Below are 26,857 nucleotides of genomic sequence, written 5' to 3'. Positions count from 1 at the left end.
CATATATGACACTGAAAACTCTCCCAGGAGCTGTCCGAACCTTGAATAATACCTGAGGCTGGGGGCCAGCTGATCTAATTGAGGGGTACCTGTCACCGAGTTTATCAAAGAGTTGATAGATGGCGCTGCAGTACCTTGCATAAATCAGCGAAATACAGCTATATGAACGCTAAATAGCAAAGGAAAAGCATTCTACTGCTAATTTTGAACAATTCCGAAAGATGCTAGGCTAAATTTTCGATCATTAATTGTGTTATTATCCACATTAATTTCCCAAATTATGTCGACGATGTTATTTGGGGCAAGACACATAATTGAATGACGTCACCAGAGAAGGTGTAGCAGATAACATAATTTTGTGAAATGTTGTTGCACATTATGGATTAATTTCCCCCTTTCGGATTAAATTGACGTTAATTTGGATGTCTTGACATTTAACTCAATACCATGGCGTCAAAATATACAAATGTTCTGCTGGTTACAGCAAACGTTGGGTCGATTTTTGAAGACGTAAGTGAAGTACTTCATCATCAAAGTGCATTTTTGTAGTGTATGAATGTGAATGTATACTGTACATACATTTACTGTACAAAAATGAAAGGTGATTGTTTACACTTCTAAATGTACTATAACTAGAGTATAATGTATAAGAAGGCCTTGTTGATATCAAAACCTTCTGCTATCATTGTTCTCTGTGGGCAGGGTCAATTCTACAGACCAAAGACTTCTCTGTGGCCTGCTGGGGGATTGATACAATTCATGGGTTGGTATGTAGTTCAATTGTAGGGCCAGGTCTGTGCACCCTACCCTGTCCCTGAAAATTAGAATAGGCCCTTTTCTATTGCATCGTTACGGCCTATTGTGTTTTGTGTGACGTTATGATAACATTGTCCGACGTCTGATCAGATGTCAGATGTTGATTACTTTAAACATGAAAAGGATGGTGTCTGATACATTGAATATTTTTTTTAAATCGGCGAAATCCTACACATGTGCCGATGCGGTATTGTCTATTGACTTGAGAGTTCTGTGCACACCTTGTACAATGTGCATGTACATGTAGCAAAGTAGCATGATTTTCTTTCTTTTTTCAGCCCGATAGAATGCTGAAGATGTGGTTAAACGAGTTCATGGGGGTGAGTAAATTGTGCTTGGCCGTGTTATTGTCAGGGGCGTTGTCCGTAAAGTTATATAAAAAACGCTGCTGGCAGCCTGACGCAGTATTCAGTCATACACGCACATTTGGCTTTTAGGATTACCTTTCCCTTAGCAAACCAGTTTACAGTTACTCTTATTGACAACTAACAGTAACACTTAGAAGTGTCATTTCAGTTCTAAGTTAATTGTCCAAAAGTATTTCTTCTTTATTATTATAGAACAGCTTCAATTCAATGTTGTTTTTTAGTTCATACATAATTGTACATTTCATGTTTCAGGATGTCATTTAGGTAAATACTGTTGATCTATCAAAAATTAACTGCTTTTAATGTCCAGTGACTTCTTGGCAAATTCATGTTCGCCAGGTCTAAAAAAATGTCGAGCTGTATGAATGAGGAACACTCATTTTGATGTTCAATTCATAAGGCCTGTGTATTCAGATATGGATTGTACACACATGATTATCATCTCCATGCATTATTTGTCATTGACCTGTAATTTTATCAGTTTATTGGCCTAGTCTACATTGTTTTCCTTTATTTGTGCTGGCAAGTCCTATGTGTTATAATAATATTGTGTGGGTTGAAATGAAGATCATTGGTGGGTCATTTTCTGCGCAAGATTGCTTGGGTTATGAGTGATAGGCCTACTAGAAAATACCCCCCCCCCCCCTACATGGAGGGTTATCAGTAATATGTGACTCGCTCTACCAAAACTAGGCGCTTGTCGCATCTGAACTCGACAGGTCATGCAGGTTGATACGGACTTGTTGTTCATTTCCCTATTGTAGACCTTTTGTGAAATCTATTACAAACTGATTTGGTCACATTTCACAAAAGGTCTACAATAGGAAAATGAACAACAAGTCCGTATCAACCTGTCAAGTTCAGATGCGACAAGCGCCTAGTTTTGGTAGAGCGGGTCACATATAAGGTAAAGGTGGCACTATAGAAACCCCTTTACAAAATTCAAGGTAGGGTGTGTCTTCCAAGGTAGCGTGTGATGCCCTGACGAATGGCCTTGTGGAGAAGTCTGGTTGGTGCACTTGTTACTTTCACATGAGAGGCTTTATAAATCTGGTTGGCTTATTTGGCGCCAGTTATGACTACAAGTATCAGGAAAAACGTCATGGATTTGATAAGTAAGATTGTCATGAATGTTAGACACGTATGTCACATTGTATTCGGACTTCCAAAGGTATTGGGCCTGCAGAGACAGCCTGAATGGGATATGACAAATGCAAATGCTAATTTTTGCAAATCTGGTTAATTTTTGTTACAGTCTCGTTGTTGTTTCATCCCCTTCGGACAGAACCTGATCAGGCGTTAGAATTCCTGGTCAGCTGTTGACGTCATGATTGGACGGCACGTGTGTATCCTGTTTGGGCGAAAAGAGATTGTTGAGTTGTTGAATGTCGGTGAATCATGTCGGTGTAAACAGACTAGCAATAATGCAGTATGCTTGGCAAGTAGTTGAATGTCGGTGAATCATGTCAGTGTAAACAGACTAGCAATAATAGAGTATGCTTGCCGTCAACACCTCCATGCATTGAACAGATAGTAGCAGTAAAATCATTGGAGTGTTTGCCTTTGTCCCATAATTTCCTTTGTAAATATTGACCAGTCCTGTTCTATAAATTGAAATGTTCGAAATCATTATTGCCTCCGTTGATGTCAGCTTGATATATTTTTATTGCTTTTCCATGTACTGCGTACTGATACTGGGCTTTCTTTGGAATTGGGGCATTCAAGTAGGCCCTTTAGGGTTAAAGATAATCAACAATCCTTATTTCATTATTTTGTTGCCTGTGTACATCTATCTGAGAAGATTATAAGATGACAGCCTTGCAGAATATCTACTTTGAACTTACTTCGTTGCACAAGCATACATTCATCTTCATGGCATTGGCAGATGTGGCTTGGTTTTCGCAATCGATTCTTGTGTTGATTGCCAAGAATACTGGAAGCAATTGCCTCACTCACTCAGGTGGAATACGCGATAGACCTTGTTGGTTTTCCTAAGGTTACTACATTTCACATGAATTCCAGTTCTTCTACCAGTGCAGCCTATTGAACTCAGTGCTCTGCAAGAAGAGGTATGCGCTTTGTTTATATACCTGTTTTCCTCCTAATTCAGTGGCTCAAAACATAAAGGGGTACGCTGTTCGTAATTACTGGTGGTCCAGGAAAATAGAAATGCATTTGTACACAATGCATACAGTTATCATGCATACAAATTTGCTGAAACTTAGTATTGAAAGTCATAGTCGTCATATTTTCTCTTTGATCCTGCTGCCTCTAAAAGGAGTACATTCATCACGCTGGCGATGTGTGATAAAGAGACTATCCGATACCAGTACTCTACTAGAAATTATTGGACTATGTTCATGCAAATTTCATTTCCCCTTAATATCCACTTGCCAACCAATAAACGACTCCAATCAATTTGATCGGAGTTATGGAAACACTAGCATTGTACCCGTGGCGCAGGCAGGTTCAAATGGGCTATACCTTGAATAGATTGAATTGCAATAAACATCTAATGCAATATCAAAGGAGCCATATCGAAGAGACAAATTAAACCAACCATTTGTCCACAGACTCGGACCTAGCTGTGGGTGCTGTATGCGTGCATATAAAAGTATATCAGTTGGTCCGATAGAGATGATGAGGCAATGCCTCGTTCCTTCGTCAGCAATATGCGCCTTTTTATACGGAGAAGGAGTACCCATGCAGATAGGCCTTCACATGTCGGCCTCCAAATGGCTCGAACCAATTGCACTATCACTACTATAACTTTAAAATGCGTGTTCCTCCTACATGTAGCACATGTAGCCAGGTCTCGGGCAAGGCACTTACTCGACAGGCAAGCTAGAAGTTCAGCACCGTGAGCAGCTCCCTGATAAGGCCATTTCAGGTTCAGCGCGCCTCTTCAGATCAAGTATTGAGAGCTGTGGTGAGCTCATAAACATACCATGGTAACCTTCATTATCACGAGTTAGCTCTGGCTAACACAGCACCCATAAACAATAGACCACCAATTTGACCCCAGCTCCTTACTGCGGATAAACCCAAGTCCAGCAACCGAAAATACCAAAAATACATTTTTGTTTACATTTGAACTGCACACATACGTTTGTTTACAATTTCTTTCCCCGCGAAATCTCGAAGATCAGGTGACCTAGGCCTACAATCGTGGATTGAAAAATAACATTAACCTTGGTTCAGCAGGTCAACACGTGTACAGGCTGTTCCAATCACCCCCCTACAGCCAGCCGTTCAACAGGTAGTGTTAGTCACCCTGTGGGGTGGGAGTGCAGGTGATTCATTAATCCCCTGCATAACTAAACAGCAATGGCTTGGCTTCCGTGAGTTGTAAGGAGAATTGACCGTGTCCGATTAAAAATCCCTCATTACTGCTCCGCTGAAGTAAATTTCCGAAAATAAACATGACGTTGCATCAGGATAACATATCACCTGCAAAGGTGCAAAATTTCCAGACGAAACACGACCCCCAAATGGCACTTTAGCGAGCCGCCTTATAGTATTATGATATAGACTAGCATTGTACCCGTGGCGCAGGCAGGTTCAAATGGGCTATACATTGAATAGATTGAATTGCAATGAAAATATAATGCAATATCAAAGGAGCAATATCGAAGAGAGAAATTAAACCATTGCAACCATTTGTCCACAGACTCGGACCCTGTGGCGTGATGTATGCGTGCATATAAAAGTAAATCAATTGGTCCGAATGAGATGATGAGGCAATGTGAATATACCTCGTTCCTTAGTCAGCAATATGCCCCTTTTTATACGGAGATGGAGGAGAACCCAGATAGGCCTTCACATGTCGGCCTCCAAATGGCTCGGACCAATTTCACTATCACTACTAAAACTTTAAAATGCGTGCTCCTCCTACATGTAGCATGATCTCGGGCAAGGCATTTAGTCGACAGGCAAGCTAGAAGTTCAGCACCGTGAGCAGCTCCTTGATAAGGCCATGCCAAGTTCAGAGTGCCTCTTCAGATACATCAAGTTTTGAAAGCTGTGGTGAGCACATAAACATACCATTGTAACCTTAATTTGAAAATCCCTTCATAATCAAGGGCTAGCTCTGGCTAATACAGTACCAATATACGATAGACCATCAATTTGACCCCAGCTCCTTACTGCGGGAAAACCCAAGTCCAGCAACCAAAAGTATCAAAATACTTTTTTGTTTACATTTGAACTGCACACATGCGTTTGTTTACAATTTCTTTCCCGCGAAATCTCGAAGATCAGGTGACCTACAATCGTGGATTGAAAATAACATTAACCTTGGTTCAGCAGGTCAACACGTGTACAGGCTGTTCCAATCATCCCCCTACAGCCAGCCGTTCAACAGGTAGTGTTAGTCACCCCACAGGGAGTGCAGGTGATTCATTAATCCCCTGCATAACTGAACAGCAATGGCTTGGCTTCCGTGAATGATAAGGAGAATTGACCGTGTCCGATTAAAAATCCCTCATTACTGCTCCGCTGAAGTAAATTTCCGAAAATAAACATGACGTTGCATCAGGATAACATATCACCTGCAAACGTGCAAAATTTCGAGAAGAAACACGACCCCCAAATGGCACTTTAGCGAGCCGCCTTATAGTATTATGATATAGATTTATAGACCAGGTTGAGGTTGGGTAATGTAAGTCTTGATCGATACTGCCTTGTAAACAAGAGTAATGGCCACTGTTGAACACTCGATCTTGGCGGTAGACTTTCGAGAAATGTGTGGTAAAGATTTTTTGGTTGGTATCGGCGTGAAGTTTGAAGAGGACTAAATTCAGGGAAGATTGGCCTTCCACATCTCGTTTCACTCAGCATCAGTCATTGTCAGTTGCTAAATTTATTCACCGGTGTATCAAGTACTTTTGGGGGATCCTGTTGTTCATTTCATATTATGTGTTTTATCTGTACAAACAATATGAGTTGTATCGTTGGTTGTTGGTATTTTATCACTCAGTTCTTGCCCAGAGCACCGCAGACAGGCTGATAACGAGCCAATACACCTACATGTAATGGCAGAGCCAAGGTCAATGGTAAAATATCCCTACCTGAGTCAGAGATGCCTGAGATGTAGCCCACTCTGCTCTACTACCTACTGGAAGATAAAAATTATGTTCAAAACCAGAAAAGAATGGCTGAGCAGAGCGTGGTGGTTGGGTGCCTTCAGAATCAAATATGGACCCAAAAAAGTGCAGGTCAGAGCTGCAGTAACTTATTAGTCATCGTACTTGTAGTCAGGGTTATGACAGTTTGCTGTAAAAGCTGGCAAAAGATGGAGTCACCGGGCCAATGCACCCAGCTGTAGTCATGGTGGTGTAATCCTCCCTAAACGATTCCTCCTAGCAAAAGAATGCAGAGGAGTTGAGGGTCAGGTCAACATATACCTTGGCAACCTTGAGGCTTGAACCCAGTCTTGCTAAGAATGCCAAGGCAATCCTGAACACTGGCCTGTTTTAAAAGTATTTCGGCCACCTGCATTTGTGTTTTAGTTGGACGACCCTGACTTGAACAATTTTACAGAAAGTCTACAACACATCAAACGGGCAAAAAATCATAATGAGTTGAGAATACATGTACAGTAGAACCTCCCTTAGCGGACACTTCTCTACTAAGGACACCCTCTCTATTAAGGACACTAGTTTTGGTCCCAAATAGGTCATTTACATTCATTTTGACCTCTCTAATCAGGACACCTCTCTACTAAGGACAGCACTTGTCAGTCCCGAGGGTGTCCTTTATAGAGAGGTTCCACTGTATTCTCAATGAAGTTTTTTCCCATTCAGACTCCCCAAACCACAACTAACTTTCCCTGCATGCCACCAGACATGTCAGAGAGGCAAAACTCTTCAGCAGAGTTGGAACAAGCGCAGATGTTCGGTTTTCCACCATGACCATGTTAATGTTGACCAAATAACATTTTAATATTGAAATGTTGAAAAATCAGTCGAAAATTGGTTGAAAGAATTGAGCGGTAAACCAAGAACAACATCTGCTTCATATAGATACAGTCAAGAATTTTCTTCGTAGAGTATAAAAACCACGAACATTGATAGGTAAAGATGTAAAATTGTCTGAGAAAAAGTGAGTGATGCGTTTTCAGGATGCAGCCATCAATCATGAAGCATGGATTTGAATTGGCGTAAAATAGGCATCCAGGGCTGCGCTGTTCGAGCTGATGGTGTATGGATAACGTTGCCTGGTGATTGCATTCCGTTGGTCACGTACAGTAAAAGAAGTAGATCAATATTCTTTACAAGTCGAACAAGATATTCATGAGAATCTCGATGGCAGATGGTTGTGGTGGAGGCGGTGGTTGACCTGATGCTGTAGGTTATTTCCAGTGCGGAAACTGAAGAGATATAATGATGGGTTCTTCCTGGAGTTGCCTTCGTGACCATCTGAAACCAAGACTCTGATGGTCTGTCTGGGTATTAGGTTCTGTGTGGTGTAATTATCTCTCTAACGAGTTCATGCAATTAGGGAAGTGGAAGCTCTGTTATAAGTCCGCGGGGACTTGCCGGCATGCAATTACTGCCTCAAAGCTGCAGATTATCTTCACATCCCATGGTACTGTCTCCTCCTAAATGTGATGGAATTTGATCAATTTCACCCAAGCATATTTCATCCAGTTTTATCGTCCTTGTGTGGATGGAACTTGGACGGCTTGATCAAAAACAGGATAGTATGCCACCCAGGGCTTTGTATAATTAATGAATCTAACGCTGTCAAATGAATTAGGTAGACCTGGGCTGTATCCATGGGTGAAGATTGTCTCCCATCTGACAGCTATGATGTGTCAGAATGCATGAGAAAATCAATGGCACACGCAAGAAGTCAGGACTTATGCTGTACATTTTTTAATTTTTCAATATTGAGCAAATAACTGATGTGGGTGTTGTGTGGGTGGAAATTGGGTTCATTTGAGGGAGGGTATTTGTTTACAATGTTGCAGTGCAGTGTTTGAAATCGAGTTGTTACGTGTTGGGCAAGGCACGTACTCTGCAGTGTTTTTACCACTTTCATGCAGAAACCAACAGTCTTCCGTTCGAGCGATATTACCCTACACTGCGTCGACAGGGTCAAACAATTTACAGAAGAGACTTTTATGGGAGTATTCAGCTGACCAGGGCTTTAAAGGGAGGGCTTGTAACGTTTTGTAACAGTTTCTTCTTCCCGTCTTTTCAGTGCATCTCTCGTCTCCAGCCAGATTTTATAGCTGTTCATTGTCAGGAGGTTGGAGGTAAAAACTATGAAGAGTCTATGCAGTTTGTCAATGATTTTATCAAGTAAGTTTGATGGATATCTGTCAACAATTCATTGTAATCTAAAACCCTTGAAACCTCGGCCCACTGACCGGCTGTTGTGTCTTGGTCCTTCATGTACAGTATGTGTACCCCACAAGTCAGTTTTGCAGACTGGGGAAAAAACTGGGGGGAATCTCCTGTTTGTTCAGATGCAGATTCAGATGCTGTTCAAGCACTTGTGTCCGGGAGTCTGGGGTTCAAGGAGTTAAGAAAAACATCAAGAAATTTGTTCTGTTGAGAAGAGAAATTGTTATTGTGGATCCTTGGTTCTGCCCCTGAGGACCTTTTGCCTTGGAAACATGGGGACTATTCTTGCCTGTCAGCTCTGCTAGGAGCCGTCCTTTCAAAAATCCATCTTATGTACTTTTGTAATTTGTACAGTATAGTTTCTGTGCTCTAGTCTATGCAATGTATTATTTTTGTTGAGCAATAATTTCAATTCTATTCTGTCTGGAGCTTGTTTCTGGATGTAGTGACAACCAGATTAGGCTGTTGATTGCAATTAGATGTTGAATTGATGTTTTACAATATAACAATAGAAATTGGCCTATGAAACCACCCCATGAAAAAGATTAATGTCATGAAGAACTTCAATATATTTTTGGTTTGAGTCTACTGTAGACAGCTGTCTGTTTTATCATGATCTCGATCATTATTACTGCAACAGCTGTGAAAAGGTAAAATCTGATCCGGATATTCAAAAAGCAGCTGCTGATATTTTCAATATTCAATATTTTTCAGGTCACTTCTGGCAAGTGATGAGCTTGAGTGTTACGACAAAGGACGGGTATTTTTAGACGAGGATTTCACAGCAGCTGATAAATTCACCGTAAGTTGAATGATTCTGAGTACTGGAAGTATTCTAAAAGGGCTAAAAATTCTATATAAACCTTGTCCCTCTGAGTCATCTGTCATTCACTGTGAAATCTAGCCGATAATAATGCAAAAATGTCTTGGAATAAGACTTCCTCAAGTGCCAATCTATATTCGACTTTGACAGTTTGAGAGCCATTGATACAATTCTATTTGCCCACTGATAACAATGAGGTTTAGCTACAAAGTACTATTGCGTCCAGTCACGTTGAAAATATTGAGCGAACGAGATTGCCGGGACAAACAATTTCTATGACATTGTTGACAACAAATAGGAGTGAGAAGGATAAATATTAGGTGACCAGGTATAAATGGAAATACACTCTGTTCTAAAACATGGGCTGTCTTGATTAGATTCATGCAGACTGCAGACATACAATGTATGATTCTTGCACCAGCAAATATGTTGCGTCCTATGCTAATCATAAGGGAGGAAACTGAAGTGGTGAATTTGGTTTCGCACTAAAACACGCTATACTTGTATAAAATTTGTCTACCGTATAGTTTTGCAAATCTAGGAACAGTGAAGGGCATAAGTTGATACATTGTCCCTTTCAAATAAGGCTTGATTCTTGTTTTCCCTGTCACGAGTTTGATGACAAAATCTGATTTTATTTCTCATCATTGATATGACGATCACCTCACTCAAGGGCTTCCTATCCCTTTTAAGCATTAATATCCTGGGTGTTCAGTAGGTGTTAGGAATAATTTCTTGTATTGTCTTCTTGCAGGCACTAGGGAGTATATATTTTGTCCACGAGTCAGTAAAAGATGTACAAATATGGAACTTTGAAAGTGAGTATTACGTGTAATTACTTCAAAAGGATTTGAATTTGTTTAACAAATGTTTAATGCTTCTGGAACATGCCATGTTTGCCAGTTGACAGAGGGGGATTGTGTTTGTGATTCATGATTTGTGTGGTGTCCACTTCCGTTGGCAGTGGCCATGCTGATCCTTTTCCTCTTGAATTTAAGTCTCTGTTTCCGAGATAATTTATAACGTCAATTAGGTGTCTTATCCTGAATGTGCCTCACACAGTTTTAAGTTGTTATCTGCCATGATGTTTACGATTTCCGTTTTGCAGAACATGGTTTTGTGCCAGTTGACGGGAAAGAGGTAAGAATACTAAGATTGTTTGACAACTTGATTCAAAATGTTGAAAATTATGCTTCATTTGAAGATTCCTCGCATTCCTTGTCAAAATATTTCATAACCTAGTACTCTCTGCCAATTGCAGGTGCTATCTGGTAACATAGAATCAGTGCCAATAAAAGAAAAGGCTAAATTTCCAAAGGAGTTCTTCCCAGAGGTAAGCAAAGGATATTAGAGCTTGAAACATATGTGACCCGTCACAGCAAAACCAGGCGCATGTTGCACAGAAGATGCCTAAATGACACCAGGAGATAATGGAAGAAATTGATGTGCTCATATTTCACAAAAGGCAGACAATAGAGAATTGAACAAACAGTCCGTCTCAACCTGCCAAGCTCAGAGCGACATGCGCCTGGTTTTGCTGTGACGGGTCACATATGAGGCCCTCTAAATATTTGGTACATCAAATAAAGGCCTTTACTTCTAACCCTTATTTGAGCAGTGAAGTGGATTCCAACCTACAAACTTTTGGTACTGATTTAGTCCTAGTCCGCTCTCTTCTCTCCAAAAGGAGGATGTTGACACTGTGTCTCATCTGAACTCTCCAAGAGACTCGTGTCTCTCAAATTCATCATCCTATCTTGTGACATACATTGTACTTATTTTGGTGCATCGCCATCTTTCAGTGTCGTTGGTCCAGGAAAGGGTTTATCCGGACGCGATGGATGCTGAACAACAGGTAGGAGCATAACTGAATAATGGTGTCAGGGAAAAGTCAAAAGCTATACAACAGTTATGTAAGATTCAGACGTATGGGTAGCATTGATGGCTCCTATAAAGCCTTGTGATGGCTTCAAATTTCCATCGTTGAGGCCAATATTATGGTAGTTCGTTCCAAACCATGAATGAAGTCATATTTTCCTCAATGTTCCCTCTTTCTTTCCAGTGTGTTTGACTTAGTGAATATTCATCTCTTCCACGATGCATCAAATTTTGTCTCCATGGAATCCGTAAGTAAAGTAATCTTTTTCCCATGAATCAAATAGATAAAATCATTTGTGCTTGTTGAAGATGCAGAAAGCATTTATATCAGTATTAGAAAAGGCATTTTTCCGAATTCATGGAAATTTATAAGTGGAATCAACTTTAATTTCAGAGTCCATCTAGTTATGTAAATTACCGACAAAGAGCACTGGAACACACATTAAATCGGTAAGTCAAGTGAGAAATTATGTGTGGTAGATTTTATTTAGTAGACACAGTTTTCCCGCCTACTGATAGATGGCGTGTAGGTAGTAGATCGCTTACGGTGATTTCGAGGAATCTAACTCTTCTCTGTTTCAAGCTACAGACTTCAAAAAGCAGCTCATTGAAAAATGTTGAAAAAAACTTTTTTTAAATAATTCGGCCTTTAAAGTGTTAAAAGGGGAGAGCCAATGCTTCTCATGTCAAATTGTGCTCAGAGATTGTAATTTCAGACCAGAAATCGCCATCTGTAAACTTATTTGCTCCTTGTCAATTTCAGGTTAGAAAATGACAGCCTAGAGAATGTTCCCATGTTCATGTTTGGAGATTTCAACTTCAGACTGGACATGTATCACTTAACTAAGGTATGTATAATCATATTGTAAAATATGGACACAGATTGTTGCCCTTATATAATGATAATGATATTGTGTTCTTATATAGTGCTTTTCCATGTTTCCCTGTTCAAAGCACTTTTGGGATACCATTTTATTACATGTATTACCCTGGTCTCCACAGAAATCAATCAGGAGTTTTCAAGGAGCAACCAGAAGGCGCTCACTTGAACTCGACCAGCAGTGCCAGTAGGTTGGCCATCTGAGGACCAATGTGCAGTGCCAGTGGCAGAGGTTCAAGGGCGAGACCTGGTTATCAAGCATCTGTAAAGTGAATCTAACCTATATGTGTACATGTAGGACGATATTCTAAGTTGGTTATTCCACCAAGCGATATGTTTAGATGACCAAGATCGTTCCTGCACGATCTCCTTTATGACTAGGCTAGGCATCCAAAACCTTATTAATCCAACTATTTAATGCTATTCCTCTTCCAGAGATTAACGGACAAAACCACTGTGCACAGCACAAAAAATAAGAAAAATGAACTCTCACAACTGATATATAAAGACACAACTAACTCAGAGAAGGTGGGTGGAGACATATGGTGTATTTTTTGGGGCGTTTGAAAAGTCTGTTGAAAGATACAACGATCCTTGGCCTTTGTAACTCCTGGGCAGTTTCTGTTTATTCTGTCCGTCGCCGTTATTTTTGTGGCCCAAAATTTCAGTCATGGATGGGTTTGCAATACTGTTACAGGGAGCTATACAAAATACAATGTACTAACTATAAGCTTTATTGAACTTTTTCAGATGGTGCTAACAGTTGAGAAGAAAGCATTTGATCATCATGACCAACACCACGAACTCTTTGCTAAGGAACGATGGGTGAGAACATCTCTGCATTCTAACGTAACTGTTTTTGAGATTGTACATTTTCAGCGCCCCAATCCATCTCAATTTTGACACTAGAGGCGCTGATTTCATTCCTTACAATGCCTCTGGTACAAGTAAGTTGCCACCATCTTGAAAAGGAGTACCGCAGATGTGAAAAAGAAAACGATTTTTCGATTTGCAAAGAGGCATCACCACGTGGCCCACGAAAATGATTACTGCCCTACATCCTTTCTGTAATCTTTTCATTTTCATCTCCTCCAGCTTCAAGACTACGATTTAGAACTGAGGGCTTTCCATGACAGACTCCATGAATTTGAGGTCACCTTCCCTCCAAGGTAATCTTATTACTTCAGATTTGTCTCTACTGGATGTGGAAACTTCTAGGACACTTGCCCGTCGCCTAGGAATCAATGCAAATAAACATTATGAACTGGCTTGTCTGCTGCTCATGAATATAGTTGATGTCAGACAACCTCATGTAACTTAGCTTTCATTCATGCTCATGTCCTGCCAGCATTTGTAAACATCCCTGGAAAAGATGTCTGTCACCAAATGCCACTAAAAATCCCAATAATATCAAAATTATTCTTCAGCTATCCGTATAGTGAGGATGTGGACGATGGCACATCATATATGAAAACCCGTTGCCCGGCCTGGTGCGATCGTATTGTATTGAATCGTAGCGCCCAGGACTGCATTACGACGGTGAGTTCGTAGTTAGTTAGAAAGTTTTCTGTGCTGTACAGAAGTAGAATCATAATATCAGTACGGAAGCCAACTTATTGTTGACAAGATCAGTTGATTGAATTCAGGTATCCGTGTCCAAAGTCGGTTGTTTTTGTGACATCACATTCAGCTGTGACATGCTGTGCCTTGAACCCTTTTAGCCCTGGCAGGTACTCCCAAGGTACCCATTCATACTCCTAGCTGGAGAGACCGTCCTTGAACGAGTTATTGATATTTTCTGATTGTTTTTCTTTGCAGAGTATGCCAATAGACTACAGTATGATTGGACCAACTGTATGCATGGGTGATCACAAGGTAGTATATGAACAGCAGTCCACATTCAATTTCCCTCCTAGAATATAAATACCTTAACCTGTTTGAACTTTTAGAATTGCGGCTCATTGAGTGAAGCTGAGAGGCATCATGCATTTCCTGGAAAGTCTACTACCCATGAACTTGGTTTATACTCATCACTACATTCAATTCTAACTTTGACAAAACATCACCTTTGGGAAAGATTCAATATGGTGTTGCTTTAAAAAACTTTACGTCTGAAATGTTTTCCTGTTTTCTTCCAGCCAATATATCTTCACTTCCACATGCGCCATGGCACAGGTATGCTCCCAATGAAGACTTCACCAATCCTGCGACGACGCATAATCTCCATAAATGGCGAAGAGCTGCAAGACTCCAAAATGGATAACTTTAACATACACGAAAATGCGAAATTTGAAAAAGAACAACAATTACACCCCGATATACGCCGTAGTCTAAAAGGCCGCGTGCGAGAGGCACAAAATGGCCGCCCTGGTTTGAAGAGTAAGGCTTCGTTTAGTGATGTGGCTCGTGATGTTATGCGTGCTGAAAATGTTATTGGCGCGTTTAAGTGGCATCATAAACGTCGTCTCCACGACTCGTCAAGTGAGTCATCTGATGATGATGATGATGATGATGATGATGCTTCATCGTCGGGGCCAAAAACTGATACTGAAGAAGTCCCAGTGGACGAGGACAGTGTGCAGGTCCAAGTTATTGAATCCCAACCTGAAAATGATTTGTCAAAATTTGAATCAAAAGATGCACATCCTGGTCGTGAAGTTGCAGCTGATGCTGCCCTTGACCACCCCATTGTGATTTCAAACCCAGGTTCTTCCAATAATACAAAGTCTGATTCGGAGGTTGCTCCTGATGAAAGATTATCGTCAGCAGACGACACAGTGTTGTCAGCAGATAATCAGTGTCTCCTGAACCAAGCCCCCGACTCGACCACATCTGATCAGAACTTTACTGAAAAAGAGCTCCAGGATGCAGAAAACTGCAACGTCACTAAAGCCGCTGGCGCTGAGTCCGAGTCGACCAAACCCGGTGTTGTGAAGAGGAATCCCGTCCTAAATGTTGCAAAGAAATCCGGCATGTGTCCGTCGTGTGAACTGCTGTAGTAAGCGTTGTTTCGATGTTGTGTCTATCCCCATAAACATAGTGGTGTAAGTTTCTGCATGACTTCTGCATGCTTTTTATTTTTGAATGACTAACAAAATCTGTGGTACGAGGGTTAATCACCTCCTATTCCTAATCTCAAACCAAGTTTGCTGCAATCTCATCGAATTGATTTACACTTGTACGAAATTTGCAAAATTCCACCCCTGTTTTTTTTCATAGACTCAGCAATGTGGTGCAAATCAATCTCAGACGCGCTCTGTATGTTGCTGATCGATGTTCCTGTCTTTTCAGCATCTTGGGCTGAAATGATAATGCAAGATAATTCTTGTAAGGGCTTTTCCCCTGTGACAGTTTTATCATAGCTATCCAAGACTTCAACATGTTCAAATTACTTTGTCCTCAGAATGTGTCACTTTTGCTTCCAAATGCATTTTTTGTATGTTTCACTTTTGAAAAGAGGGTAGGTCTGAAATTAAGCCCTACAGACGGACACTAAAGCATGTATGGTACAATATGGATGACTTATATGATTACAGCAAACTTGGAAGTGAACCTTCTTCTGTGAGATTCACCTCTAATCCACCCTAAATTGACACTACACATCCGTACATATAGGTAGTAAATAGTGTACAGAATGAACGAATGCACCATAATCAAACTACTGAATATTAACCAGAAATGTCACTAAATCCCCTCTTGATATGATTCTCAACAATTTCCTCTCTCTCTGTCCTGTAACGCAACTTGCTTTCAGGCAATTGTAAACGGCTTTTTAACCTCACCCTTCTGATTTACCTCATTTCAATTACCCTCTTTTCTTCGGCCCACCCCTATTGGAAAGAGGGCGGTGACGGTCTGAAAGATTCTATCTCACAAATTGGCTCAAACTTGTTTGTTGTTTTATGAAACTGTGGTAACCGTTGCTGCATGACTTAGATTACGCAGGAAACTTGATCTTGTCAGTATGTCTCATGCTCCTGTATCTTTTTTGAAGAAATTTTTTTTTTAATTGATAAATTCACATGGCTGTCTGTTTCTACTAGACCGAGAGTACTGGCAAGATCAGTTTCCTTTCATTGTGTACTGTAAACCACAAAACATTTGTGCCACTTTCGTGATTGATTAAAATTTCTAACAAACTATTTGGAATATTAGTAATTTCCTTTTAGTTTTTCCAATAAGAAAAGTATTTTTCAGGATTTTATTTTCGCACGCCTTGGTTTTTATTGCCAAATTCGCAAAAATAAAACCCCCGCAAAGATTTTGTGGTTTACAGTATTGTGTGTTATCATGGTGAAAACGTAAAAATTTATGACAAAATTTTTTTTAATTTATAAATTTTTTTACATCAATAACATTTCATTTGTGGTGAATGAAAGAATAGAAGTGAGTAAAACATAAAAGTGACCCGGAAAACGCATCAGATCTGTGCTGAATGTTCTATCATTTGTCAATTTCATAAATGAAACCTTTGATGATTTAGTCGTGTGATTTCTGAGAAACATTTTGTAAGACAGGTCTGTATCAGTCACAGTTTCTGAGCGTACTCTAAATGTTTAGCAGGCTATCATTGTGCTAAGTGGCTAGTGAGAGAAGTGCTGCCATCTAAAGTCAAAATGTGTTAGGGGGAATCTATTGACCATGATAAAAGTATCTTCTAAACTTCCTCATTTGACCAGCAAAGGGAGCTGGAACAAGATTCAAATAAATGAAATGCAGGTGCATAAAAAGTTTTTTAGGAAATTTACCAAGTTACGCCAGTGCATACTTGGCGCTGTTGAAGATCCTTTTAAAGTCGTTTTCTCTGATTTCTGAACTGTCCCCAGTGACCCCTTGTGAGTGAAGCTGTACTGTAATCCTCAACTGTTGTCTGGAATGATATCTGGCTGTCATGGGTCTAGTTGTAGATGTTTAGGCAGTGTTCAAAATTGTAGTGTCAGTTTCATAATAATGGACGACTTTGATGAAATTTGCTGTCATCAATGTTTTGTAAGATCTTGAAAAATGGAACTGTTCAGTAATTTATTTTCGTTTCAGGGATCATTATCTGAATTGAACTTGAAGCTGCTTAGTTTTATTACAAAAAAATATGTTCCCGACAATGAGATATTCTCTCTCGGCATAAATATTTTTGATGTAAACATATTGTGTCATGTTCACTTATGTACATAAACGTAAGTGGACATGCTGTTTATGAGCTAACATGCTTTCTAACAACCGGGTCCTGTGCTTAGCCTGGTATACTGGTTTATGGCTGAAAAGTTCTGTTTGTAAATTATCGTTACCTGTACATTTCTCGAACAAGGGGTCACCTTTGTGTAGCCTATTGTCTAAATGAGATTTCCTGCTTCAGTTGTAGGCCTATTCATCGTAAATACTACTGCAAATGTAGATTACCTGTCATAAACACAAATTGCAGATGAATTCAGCAAGTTGGCCTACTTGAACATCATACAGCTTCCAGAAACTTTTTAAAACATTTGCTGATTTAAATTGCGTACAAGTCTGATGATATGTGTTCCACTTTGGTCAAGGCCTAAATCTCATACAAATGAAGATCGTCTTTTAATTCAATGTCGTATGTGTGAAGTACAGTCAGTGATGAGGACTTGGTAGGACAGTGCCAGCAGTTCAATACAATATTCGCCTTTTCATGTTTGAAATCGACATGGGACTGGTAGCTTGTTGTTTTCAGTGAATTTTTACAGACACCTGATCCACTTTAGCATAAAGTCTCTCATTCTCAATGAACTCACGTTTAGGATTATTTGGAATTTTATGCACAGATCTGATGTTCGAGAATTTGAAACCTCCGATTCATTTTGAGATTGTCTTCCCTTAAGCGTTATATCACCACAATATCACACAATATCAACATGATATATTCACATTGATCACTTAACCCTTTCAGTGCGGGTGACGTACACAGCACGTCATGTACGTGGTCTCATATTGTGCGGGTGCCGTGCATACCATGTCATGCCCATCTACAATATTCATCACCAGCATTTAGTCGCACCCACACTAAACACACTCAGGAATAATCAGTTTCTTCCTAATAGATGGCGACACTTTTGAATAGTTTCGACTGTTCTGATTAAAGTGAGCTCCACTGTTCAATATCTGTATCCACTGCTGAAAATGGCTGCCGCAGTGAAAGGGTCAAGTAAAGACGTAGTATTTCTTCACTTATTCATGTTCTGGTTTTGCATGTTATTCATTTCTCCGATTGCAGGCTGTTTTGTTTGATGTATGCGTTTTGATTGATGACTTGAAGATTCTGTTGGTTAGAAATGGGTCGTGTTGTCGAGATTGATGCCAGCTAATCTCCAAAAAGTGCTTCACAAAATCAATATCCTCTCTTTATAAAGTCTTTTTCTGAGGTGTGATGGTGTAAAACCTTTCTATTCTCAATCGTACAAAAAGGAAACGACTGGTATGAAATTATTTGATGATATAAAACGCCATCGGTAAAACTGAGGTTGTCAAATTCAAGAATGTGGTCAAGATTTAGTAAAATATTTGATATTTACCTAGCCTTCTTGAGGTCTGGTGTGAATGCTTAATAAGTGTTCATGTGGCATGGCCAATTAGTGTCAGACATTGAACTTTGCTCTAGTAATGCACTTTCCATTGGCCTATTTTTGCCCCTTTTCTCAAAAAAAGGCATTTGACCATTTCTAACCATAGTTTCTTATACCTGTAGGTTAGGATATTTTTCCAATTTGAATTTCTTCAGTTTCTTTTCTTAGTCCAACCATTTTGTTTCATAAATGAGGTTAACACTTTGAGGACTGACAACATAGATTTTTTGAGTATTGGTGTAGATGCAGCTGATCCTTGTCATTGACACCTGTAACGAGTATCGCAAACGAGCGATTTTTGTTGCAGGTGATAATTTCCGTTGGTCGCAGCAATTTAAAGCTGCTCATCTGGAGCTTGCTGCAATGAAATGAGCAATGTCAGTGAAATGGGTAACTTTGGTATTGAGTTGTACCAAACCTTAACATGCTGCCTGAAAAGAATGCCGCATTGAAGAGCTGGAAAGTCATTTTGACCTTGAACATCGTGATGAATTATCTTACAGACATATGATTTCAGTTGTGTGCCGTCCTCAATGTTTTAACTGACCTGCTTTTGATATGCTGCATGTTGTTTTGCAACTTTTGGCCTAATATTTCGTTTAGGTTAAATTTTCATCCCATTTGCCCTAGGAGGTCTTTAGATTACATGCACTCTGTGTTGAAATTAGAACCCGGATTTGTCAGTGGACACTGCCATCATCTGTGCAAGTCAGTCACAAGTATTATGTCACATTAGGTCATGGACCCCATGATTACAAAACATATCGTCAAAATAAGAAAGGATGCTGTCCTACTTTCCGCAGTAACTCTGGAATGCAGGGGAAGCATCAGTTTCTTACTTTCTCAACGAAAAATCCTATCAACGTTCGATAAGAGGGTGGGGAGATCGAAACAATCATTTTTTACCTTTGAAAACGTCATACCTCTACAACCAACTTCAGGATTTATTTGCACGATTCTCATGTGTTTTTGATTGGTTTGCCTCATGTGTAAATTCTCATTCCACATAATACACTTACACATGCATCTGGTGTAAAAAGTCTTATATTTTATATCCTTGGAATTTTTTTTCTGTTTTGGTTTCGGTACTTGGATTTTGTTTTTCCCTGCTTTAAACGGCCAAGGTTTTGTGGCTGTTTATTTTTGTGATTTACAGCAATAATAAAAAAAACAAGTTTCATTCTGGCAGATCTCAATTTCTTCAATCACTTTTTTTGCAATTTGCAGTTATTCACAAAATACGCAAAATAAACGGCCCACAAAAATTTGGTAGTTTACAGTATTAGTGTCTTTTTGATTTGCACACCTAAAAAGTTTGTCCTTCCTTTTCTTTGTCCCTCAACGGTAATCAAAATTCTCAAACAAAATACTTAGTCAAGTCCTTTAATTGACTACCAGTAATTCACCGTCCCAAAAAACAAATTACTTCCACACTAACACTTCACAACACCGGTATTGTTGACGAGTTCTTCCAAGACGGACAGTAGAATTTCACTTATTCATCAGTTCCATAGGATCTACTGCACAACCCCCATAATAATCTCTTTGACAATTTCATGATGTTGTTCAAGGTTAAATCACATCAGATTTAAAAGTAACATTGCCACTGCTGAGACCACATCACCAAATAAGCCTAACAATTCACTCTAGGGTATCCTTTCACTGATCTAATGCAGAAAGTTTTTAAGCTTGCCATAGCTTTCACCTCCTTCTGGTAGGCTTCAACAGTGAAGACTGAAGTTGTGCACAATGTGCATGCGTGACCTCAAACGATTGCCCATATCTCAGGGAGCTGGTGTCTCCCCCTCTCCCTGTTGAGAGTCGGTTGTTGTTACCCGATGGTGAAAGCTTTGGTAATGATAAACTTAAAAACTTAGTGCATTTGTGACTCGCTCTACCAAAACTAGGCGCTTGTCGCATCTGAACTTGACAGGTTGATACGAACTTGTTGTTCATTTCCCTATTGTAGACCTTTTGTGAAATCTATTACAAACTGATTTGGTTACATTTCACCAAAGGTCTACAATAGGGAAATGAACAACAAGTCCGTATCAACCTGTCAAGTTCAGATGCGACAAGCGCCTAGTTTTGGTAGAGCGGGTCACATTTAAAGTCTTAGAGTAACCAAATTTATGCACCGATGAATCTGTACAAGACTTTCACTGATCTATTGGGGCCCTAATTTTTTCAATGAAAAGGGACCATGCTATTACTTACGGACGTTTTAGACCGTAAAATTTTGGCGTGCTTGATCTAACATATTTTACACTGCAGCTTCAAGGTCTTTTATGGAGATAATGGTTGGACTAAGGATTGAATGTTATTTGTATTGCAGGGTTTTGAGCAGATATTGTGTATTTAGGTTTGTTTCACTTAAAATGATGGCTAGGAAGTTTGAAATTTGCTGTATGGCACTGATTTTTAGGACAAATTGTCCGGAAATATTACGAATTTGAAAAAAACATTGTTTCATAGTTACTACCTCCTCTTCCTAATTTTTACCCACATCCCATTTCAGCTAAGGTGCCGCCGTCAGAATCTCCAACATCATCGTCAACTGTTTCTAAGGAAACCGATGAGATGCCACGCCCTCTTTCCATCCAGGTACCGGAACAGCAGGTCCGCATCTCGCAAATCGAATCAACGAAATATATCCACGTGCGGCAAAACGGTGCATCGGTGCGGGTTTTCCGTGAGACGTCAGTGTAATAACAAAAAGTTACTTTAAAGTTTTTTCGGCCCACGAATAAAAGCGTTATCTATCAATAGGTACCCAGGGTGTTTATGAAACGGGCAAAGTGTAATATGGAATGTGTTCTCTTTTAGATCGGCACGTTGCTGCTGATGATATCATGATAAGAGAGTATGTTGCTATCCTCTGTAAAATACTAGAGATAATCTAACATGTCTAGAAAAATGTACATTTTGAATGAACACTGTAAAAATTGTAAATTTTCAACCTGGTCATTATGATGTGTCCATGCATATGGGATTTCAATTCGAGATTTCAGGGCAGAAATACATAATAATTGTTTTCCAAAGTACAAGCAACACTCGTGACCTCATGGGGGCAACAGATTTACACTTTAAAGTTTTCCATTGTCGAAAGTTTATTTCCTAATGGGTTTTAAAATACAGCACTAGAACAGCAGTACACTTTTATGGACACAGTGCACGAATCCAATTTGATTTAGTGTTACATGTATTAATAGGTCTGCTGGCGGTCAGATTGAATCACTGTGCTTGAGCTATTGTTTAAAGACATTTCTATCAAGTTCTAGTAAGTGTTTGTTGCTTTATGAAGCACTGTTGTGACAGTAAATCATGGAATTTTATTCGTTAAGTGATATTTATTTGTTAGTCACGTCCTTGACCTGTGTCCGCTAGATATCATTTTGAATTATCTGAGGGCAGTTTGGTGCGCGGCTTTGCCTGGTCACCAAAAAAGGGATGAAAAAGGTATTGGAATATGATGGATGATTCAAAACAGAGAGTCCTTAGTCCAGTTATTACGAAGAGAGAGAAGTGAGAAGAAAATTCTCGGCGTAAGGTCAATTCTGGCGTATATTATTGGAAAAAAGAAATGTACAGTGCTTGAAGGTATATTTGAGAAGTTGTTACAATCAGGGCTCATGTTTGCGATACAAAAAATGGATTGCTGAAAGCATCTGAGCGCCCTCTTTTGTCAGTTTCATCTTCTGGTTGTTAAGTATTTACAGCTACTCAGACATGCTTTCGGCTGTATCATCCTGTGTCGTTGACCATGACATCAGTTTGTTAATAATTTTGTATTCGTAACTTAAACCTGTTATAAATACTCTAGGTTTTCTCAGAATGTATTTTCTTGCCCATTTTAAGATAAAAATCCTATCTTAATTGGGTTGATGTAAATGTGATTGGTATAGCTTGTTTGAATGGAAGGGCTGGGCTTAATGACCATTCAATGATACAAATATCGAATTGGGAGAGATTTGGACCACAAAAGATATGAAGAGGGGATTTGTGTCAAAATGTAGCTGAGATCCCATACGAACATATGGATGACTCAGGCTTGCAACCCATATTGAATGTGATGGGTCACTAATGTGTATTTTGTTACCTATCGTCATGTCAGAAGCTTCCAGTTTCCATTCAACTCCAGTGGTTTTATTGGAGAGCCAGATGATGTTTCTAACTTTTGGTGAGAACTAACCAAAAGTTTGGGGGGAGGGGGGGGGGGGCGGGGCGGGGGGGACTTTTGCATGTTTCTTTCTCATTTAGGTGTTTTGGTAGAACAGGCAATTTGAAACTTGATGAGGTAGTACAAGGATACGAGTTCAACGACTTTAGGTGGTAAACGGTGACCTGAGGTAGTTTCAAGAAATTGTAAATAGTCAACCTTGTAAATAATTCCGATAACTAATCCAGCTTTTAGACAGTCTTCTGTACTTAAGGCTATGACTGATAGTGATATTGCAGATTTTGAAAACATAATATTGTTAACGAGTGTAGAGGATGGCGAAAGGTTTGAAAATGTGAAAGAAAAGTGGAAATGGAGGTTTTTCGGGTGTAGTGCAAGTTGAATGGATCTTGGTGTTCTCTGGGCAAGCCATTATTCTTGATGACTCTGATTCCATTTTTAGCATTTTTCGTCATTTTCTGTGCTCATTGTCTTTGTTTAACCTGTGAAGATAAAGTGTATAATATTCTGTACATTATTAACTGTTATAATGCGTCTCGGGTTGCTTGCCAAAATTGCTCAGTGCATTCTGTGTACGAAACACTACAGTCATGCACTATTGCTTTTGACAAGCCGCATTGAAATGGAATTCAAATTGTATTGTAAATAGTATGTATGAATTATTAATATATGTTAAAGTCTCGTCCAATTTAAAAGTTGTATTAATCTAATCAAAGAACTAATTATTATTATCCTACTGAAAATTTTTTATCTTCATGTAAGCGCATTTATTTTCTACGTGAATAGTATGTTCGATGATAAAATCACATTTGAAACTATGCGCTACCCGGCTCAGTTTCCAGATATTTTCTGAACAATATTGCATTATGCCTGCCGCACATGATCAGATTTTTCTTCCAAGATGCTGAAAAAGCTGATTTTGGGCCAAGAGCTCGAATGGAATGCCAGAATTTAAGACCAAAATCTGTATGTTCAGAAAATTGGAAGAAAAAGATTATTCTACGCAGCTGGTATACTAAATCATGTCAACAGAATATGTTTGTGATAAAATTTATATTTCTTCAGAAATAATGTGCAATATGACAAGTATCTTGGATGATTAAGAAATGTGAGTTAATGATGCCAATGTCGACTGCCCTGTTTCATTGACCGAGCAATTTGACCTGGGTGGCTTATTCTGATATGAGTTCCTTCCTGTCTGACGTCATGGGACCCCACCTCTGTGTGACCCTACGTCATTCCTAGAAATAATGTTATAAGAAAAAATTACAATTTGAAATCTGTGAGATGTGATTTCAAATTTGTTAAGGGAATACCTTTTGTGACATCATAATTGATAGCTAGTTCATTGTTCAGTTTTTAGTATGCAGCGTGTCTCATCAAAAATCAAAATGTAATTTGTCCAAGTGAAGTGATTTGATGATGCCCTAAATGCTATTTGTCATTTTACTATTCATTGTCTTACAACCTATTTTTAGGGTCTTTGGGTGCTAGAGTTAGAAATGGTTGCTTAATAAAACCCACTGCCTCCATGTTCCCTAGAATTGTAACTGAAAATTTTGAGAAATTAACTTGTTAAATTTTGCACGTTGTATTCATCTGGCTTGCTAGTCTGTTGTAGTTTCTCTAAAATCTTCAAAATATCACTCATGCAAATTCTTACTTTCGTTTCCTGAAACTTCCCATTATAACTCTTGAATATCCTTTCAGTACTTACCCTGGCCATCATTTCTAGTCATTATCAACATTTGGTTTCACCTTCCTTGGCCAAACATGTAGATTTAGCTCTATAAAACTGAAAATAAGTTCAGGCAAGTTAGGATGAGTCAAATGGTCAAATTTTCTCGGCTGTGATACGTTATGCCAATTTGCACTTATAACCCATTTGAAGAACAGACAATCTAAAGAAAATAACCTGCTGTAAACTCAAATTGTCTTTTATCTAATGAAGAGAAAAAGGAAGTTGTGGGTCACTGTTCTGAATCTAATGTGCGGATATCTTTGCTAGGATTATCAGGAAGTGTTCCTTCTCAAACTGAATTCTGTCAGATTTCTGTCAGTCTTTAATTGACTTACTGCCTATAATGCGCGCCTATACTTACTAACAACATCATATTATTAAACAAATTATCGGTTACTAACCAAAACTGTTATAAAAGTGCTTTGAGTAAAGTATTTGTTTAGGCAGAAAAGATGTGTTGTCTGTGTCTGGTCGTGCCGAGTGCATAGTGGTTTCAATCCAGCTGCTCAAATCCACAATGAGGAGGTTTTACCCAAAGGAAAAGGTCAGCTTAATTGGAGCTAGGGGTTTAGATGGTGGTTACCAGGGGCTAGTATGTGCTGTCAGAGAGCTGGATCTAATTGGCCTCAATGATATGATTATTCCTCATGCTCGAGTGAATAGCGTCAATGTACTGTGAGATACATGTAGTTGAAACTTATTCTGGCTGGTGACAAGAGGCTCCCTGTCATGCGCAAATTGAACAGATACTGACTTCATATAACATTTCTTGCTGTATATTCGTGGAAAGTTATGTGTGTTTACATGTATCTCGGCTGTTTACAATATGACACAAACTGTTCATAACCATAGTTTTATGCTCTTTCTTTTGTTTTAGTTGCCTTGTTTTGAATTCAGCAGTCCCCATAACCGCTTGGGTTGGTGCAAAACATGGAAGTTGTCAAAAAGCTTCTGCCTCGGTTTTGGTCAACGTTTTAGCTCTACCCGAGCGGTTTTGTTGAGGCAACCAAAACCTCCTGTTCGGTATCAATTCCTTAAGCCTAAATTACATGGCAAATGCTGCCCCAAGTGAGCAGGCAAAGAATCAAAACCAGGTCACATTTATTGGTGTCCTAGACAGATTATTATTAAAGAGCACTATTTATAAAAAGTTGTTAAGCATCACTTTAGCGTGCTAAATTGGCACGTGTTTGTTATCATATTTCAAGGTTAGTCTTCTCTACCTCATACCATTAGTACATTAGTATTGGTTTCAAGTCCAGCTTGTCTTAGTTAGCAGTGCATCGGGATTTCAATAAAGTGATTTTTTCAAGCTGACAGAAGGAGACATTCTTACTCAGTGGACAAATTTGGTCGCATCAAAAACACGTTACTTCGTGTTTTTGGTTGCCTGGAGATTGTATCAAAATATACATATATTTCAAAGCTGGAAAAGTTCACTTTAAAAAAATCTTTAATGTGCTCAAATTTCGACAAACCTGCAATGAAACAAAACGAAATGAAAGGGGCATGACATCGGTCGTTTGCTAATCATAAATGTACCCGTTTCGCCTTCCCTTTCGTTCAAAACGCTATTCTTCCAATGCACCTAGGTTAGTGAAATTTCCATCAATACTAAGTTGTCATCTGTGCAGAAACCGGCAATACATGGATTTGACCATAACCATAATTTGGTGAATAAACTTTTATTTGAGGTGTCAGGAAGACAATTGAGGGCTCATTGTGAATGTTCCTAGCATCTGGGCTGTTAAGAAGCAGTGCTTTTAGAAGTGGACCTCATCTACTGTTTTATGGGTCCATGTGCACCCTATCAGCTTGCGCCCCTGTGATCACGTACTCGCCAAGAAAAGGGTAGAGTGTCCCTCAGAAGCCAGATTGCTTTGAGCTATGAGAGGCAACATACTGTAGGTGTCATTGTTACCAAAACCTTGGTCGACAACATGCTAATTAGGGAGATGCTAGCAAAATGCTAATGGCCACGTAGACTCCTTTCCCACTGTTTCCATTTCAATCCTCAGTGCAGAGAAATAAAGCAGAAGATTTGATCAATTGCCGAGTTGTGGTGTGGGGGCAAACTTAAGGTTTCTGACAGCACATCAACTGTGGCATTGAAATCAACAGAAACTGACCCAGGAAATTCAGCACTCCACCACAGAAGGGGCTCATTTGGAAAGAGGCAGATTACTTATCAGATTAATCGCTCAATAGACAATCTCTCATCCTTCTTAACCCTGT

General features: G+C 39.4%; 1 protein-coding gene across 4 annotated transcripts; it reads left to right on the top strand.

Moving 5' to 3' along the window:
* Window positions 1-328: 328 nt before the first annotated feature.
* Window positions 329-22,905, top strand: LOC135488977 (inositol polyphosphate-5-phosphatase A-like). 4 transcript variants are annotated; one of them, XM_064774012.1, is made up of 18 exons: window positions 329-510; window positions 1,095-1,136; window positions 8,391-8,491; window positions 9,251-9,338; window positions 10,114-10,177; window positions 10,468-10,499; window positions 10,621-10,692; window positions 11,162-11,214; window positions 11,422-11,485; window positions 11,632-11,687; window positions 12,001-12,085; window positions 12,553-12,645; window positions 12,868-12,942; window positions 13,213-13,286; window positions 13,545-13,656; window positions 13,936-13,992; window positions 14,256-14,292; window positions 21,220-22,905. In XM_064774012.1, the coding sequence occupies exons 1-18, from the start codon at window positions 448-450 to the stop codon at window positions 21,408-21,410; spliced, it is 1,359 nt and encodes a 452-aa protein (XP_064630082.1). In that variant the 5' UTR covers window positions 329-447; the 3' UTR covers window positions 21,411-22,905. The 4 variants fall into 4 exon arrangements, with proteins under 4 accessions (XP_064630082.1, XP_064630081.1, XP_064630080.1 ...); XM_064774011.1 differs by having other exon boundaries at window positions 14,256-14,496; XM_064774010.1 differs by having other exon boundaries at window positions 14,256-15,161; window positions 21,220-21,360.
* The last annotated feature ends 3,952 nt before the right edge of the window (window positions 22,906-26,857 follow it).

The sequence above is a fragment of the Lineus longissimus genome, chromosome 6 (genome assembly GCF_910592395.1).
Source record: "Lineus longissimus chromosome 6, tnLinLong1.2, whole genome shotgun sequence".
NCBI lineage: Eukaryota > Metazoa > Nemertea > Pilidiophora > Heteronemertea > Lineidae > Lineus > Lineus longissimus.
Note: the sequence above shows the minus strand (reverse complement) of the source record. Positions and strands in the feature narration are given on the sequence as shown.

What these genes read in the sequence shown, in the direction of transcription:
- LOC135488977 (XM_064774009.1), top strand. Translation starts at nt 448, where the DNA reads ATGGCGTCAAAATATACAAATGTTCTGCTGGTTACAGCAAACGTTGGG. An exon ending in TTTGTCAATGATTTTATCAA is followed by an intron (nt 8,492 to 9,250) that starts GTAAGTTTGATG and finishes AATATTTTTCAG; the next exon opens with GTCACTTCTGGCAAGTGATG. An exon ending in ATTTTGTCTCCATGGAATCC is followed by an intron (nt 11,486 to 11,631) that starts GTAAGTAAAGTA and finishes CTTTAATTTCAG; the next exon opens with AGTCCATCTAGTTATGTAAA.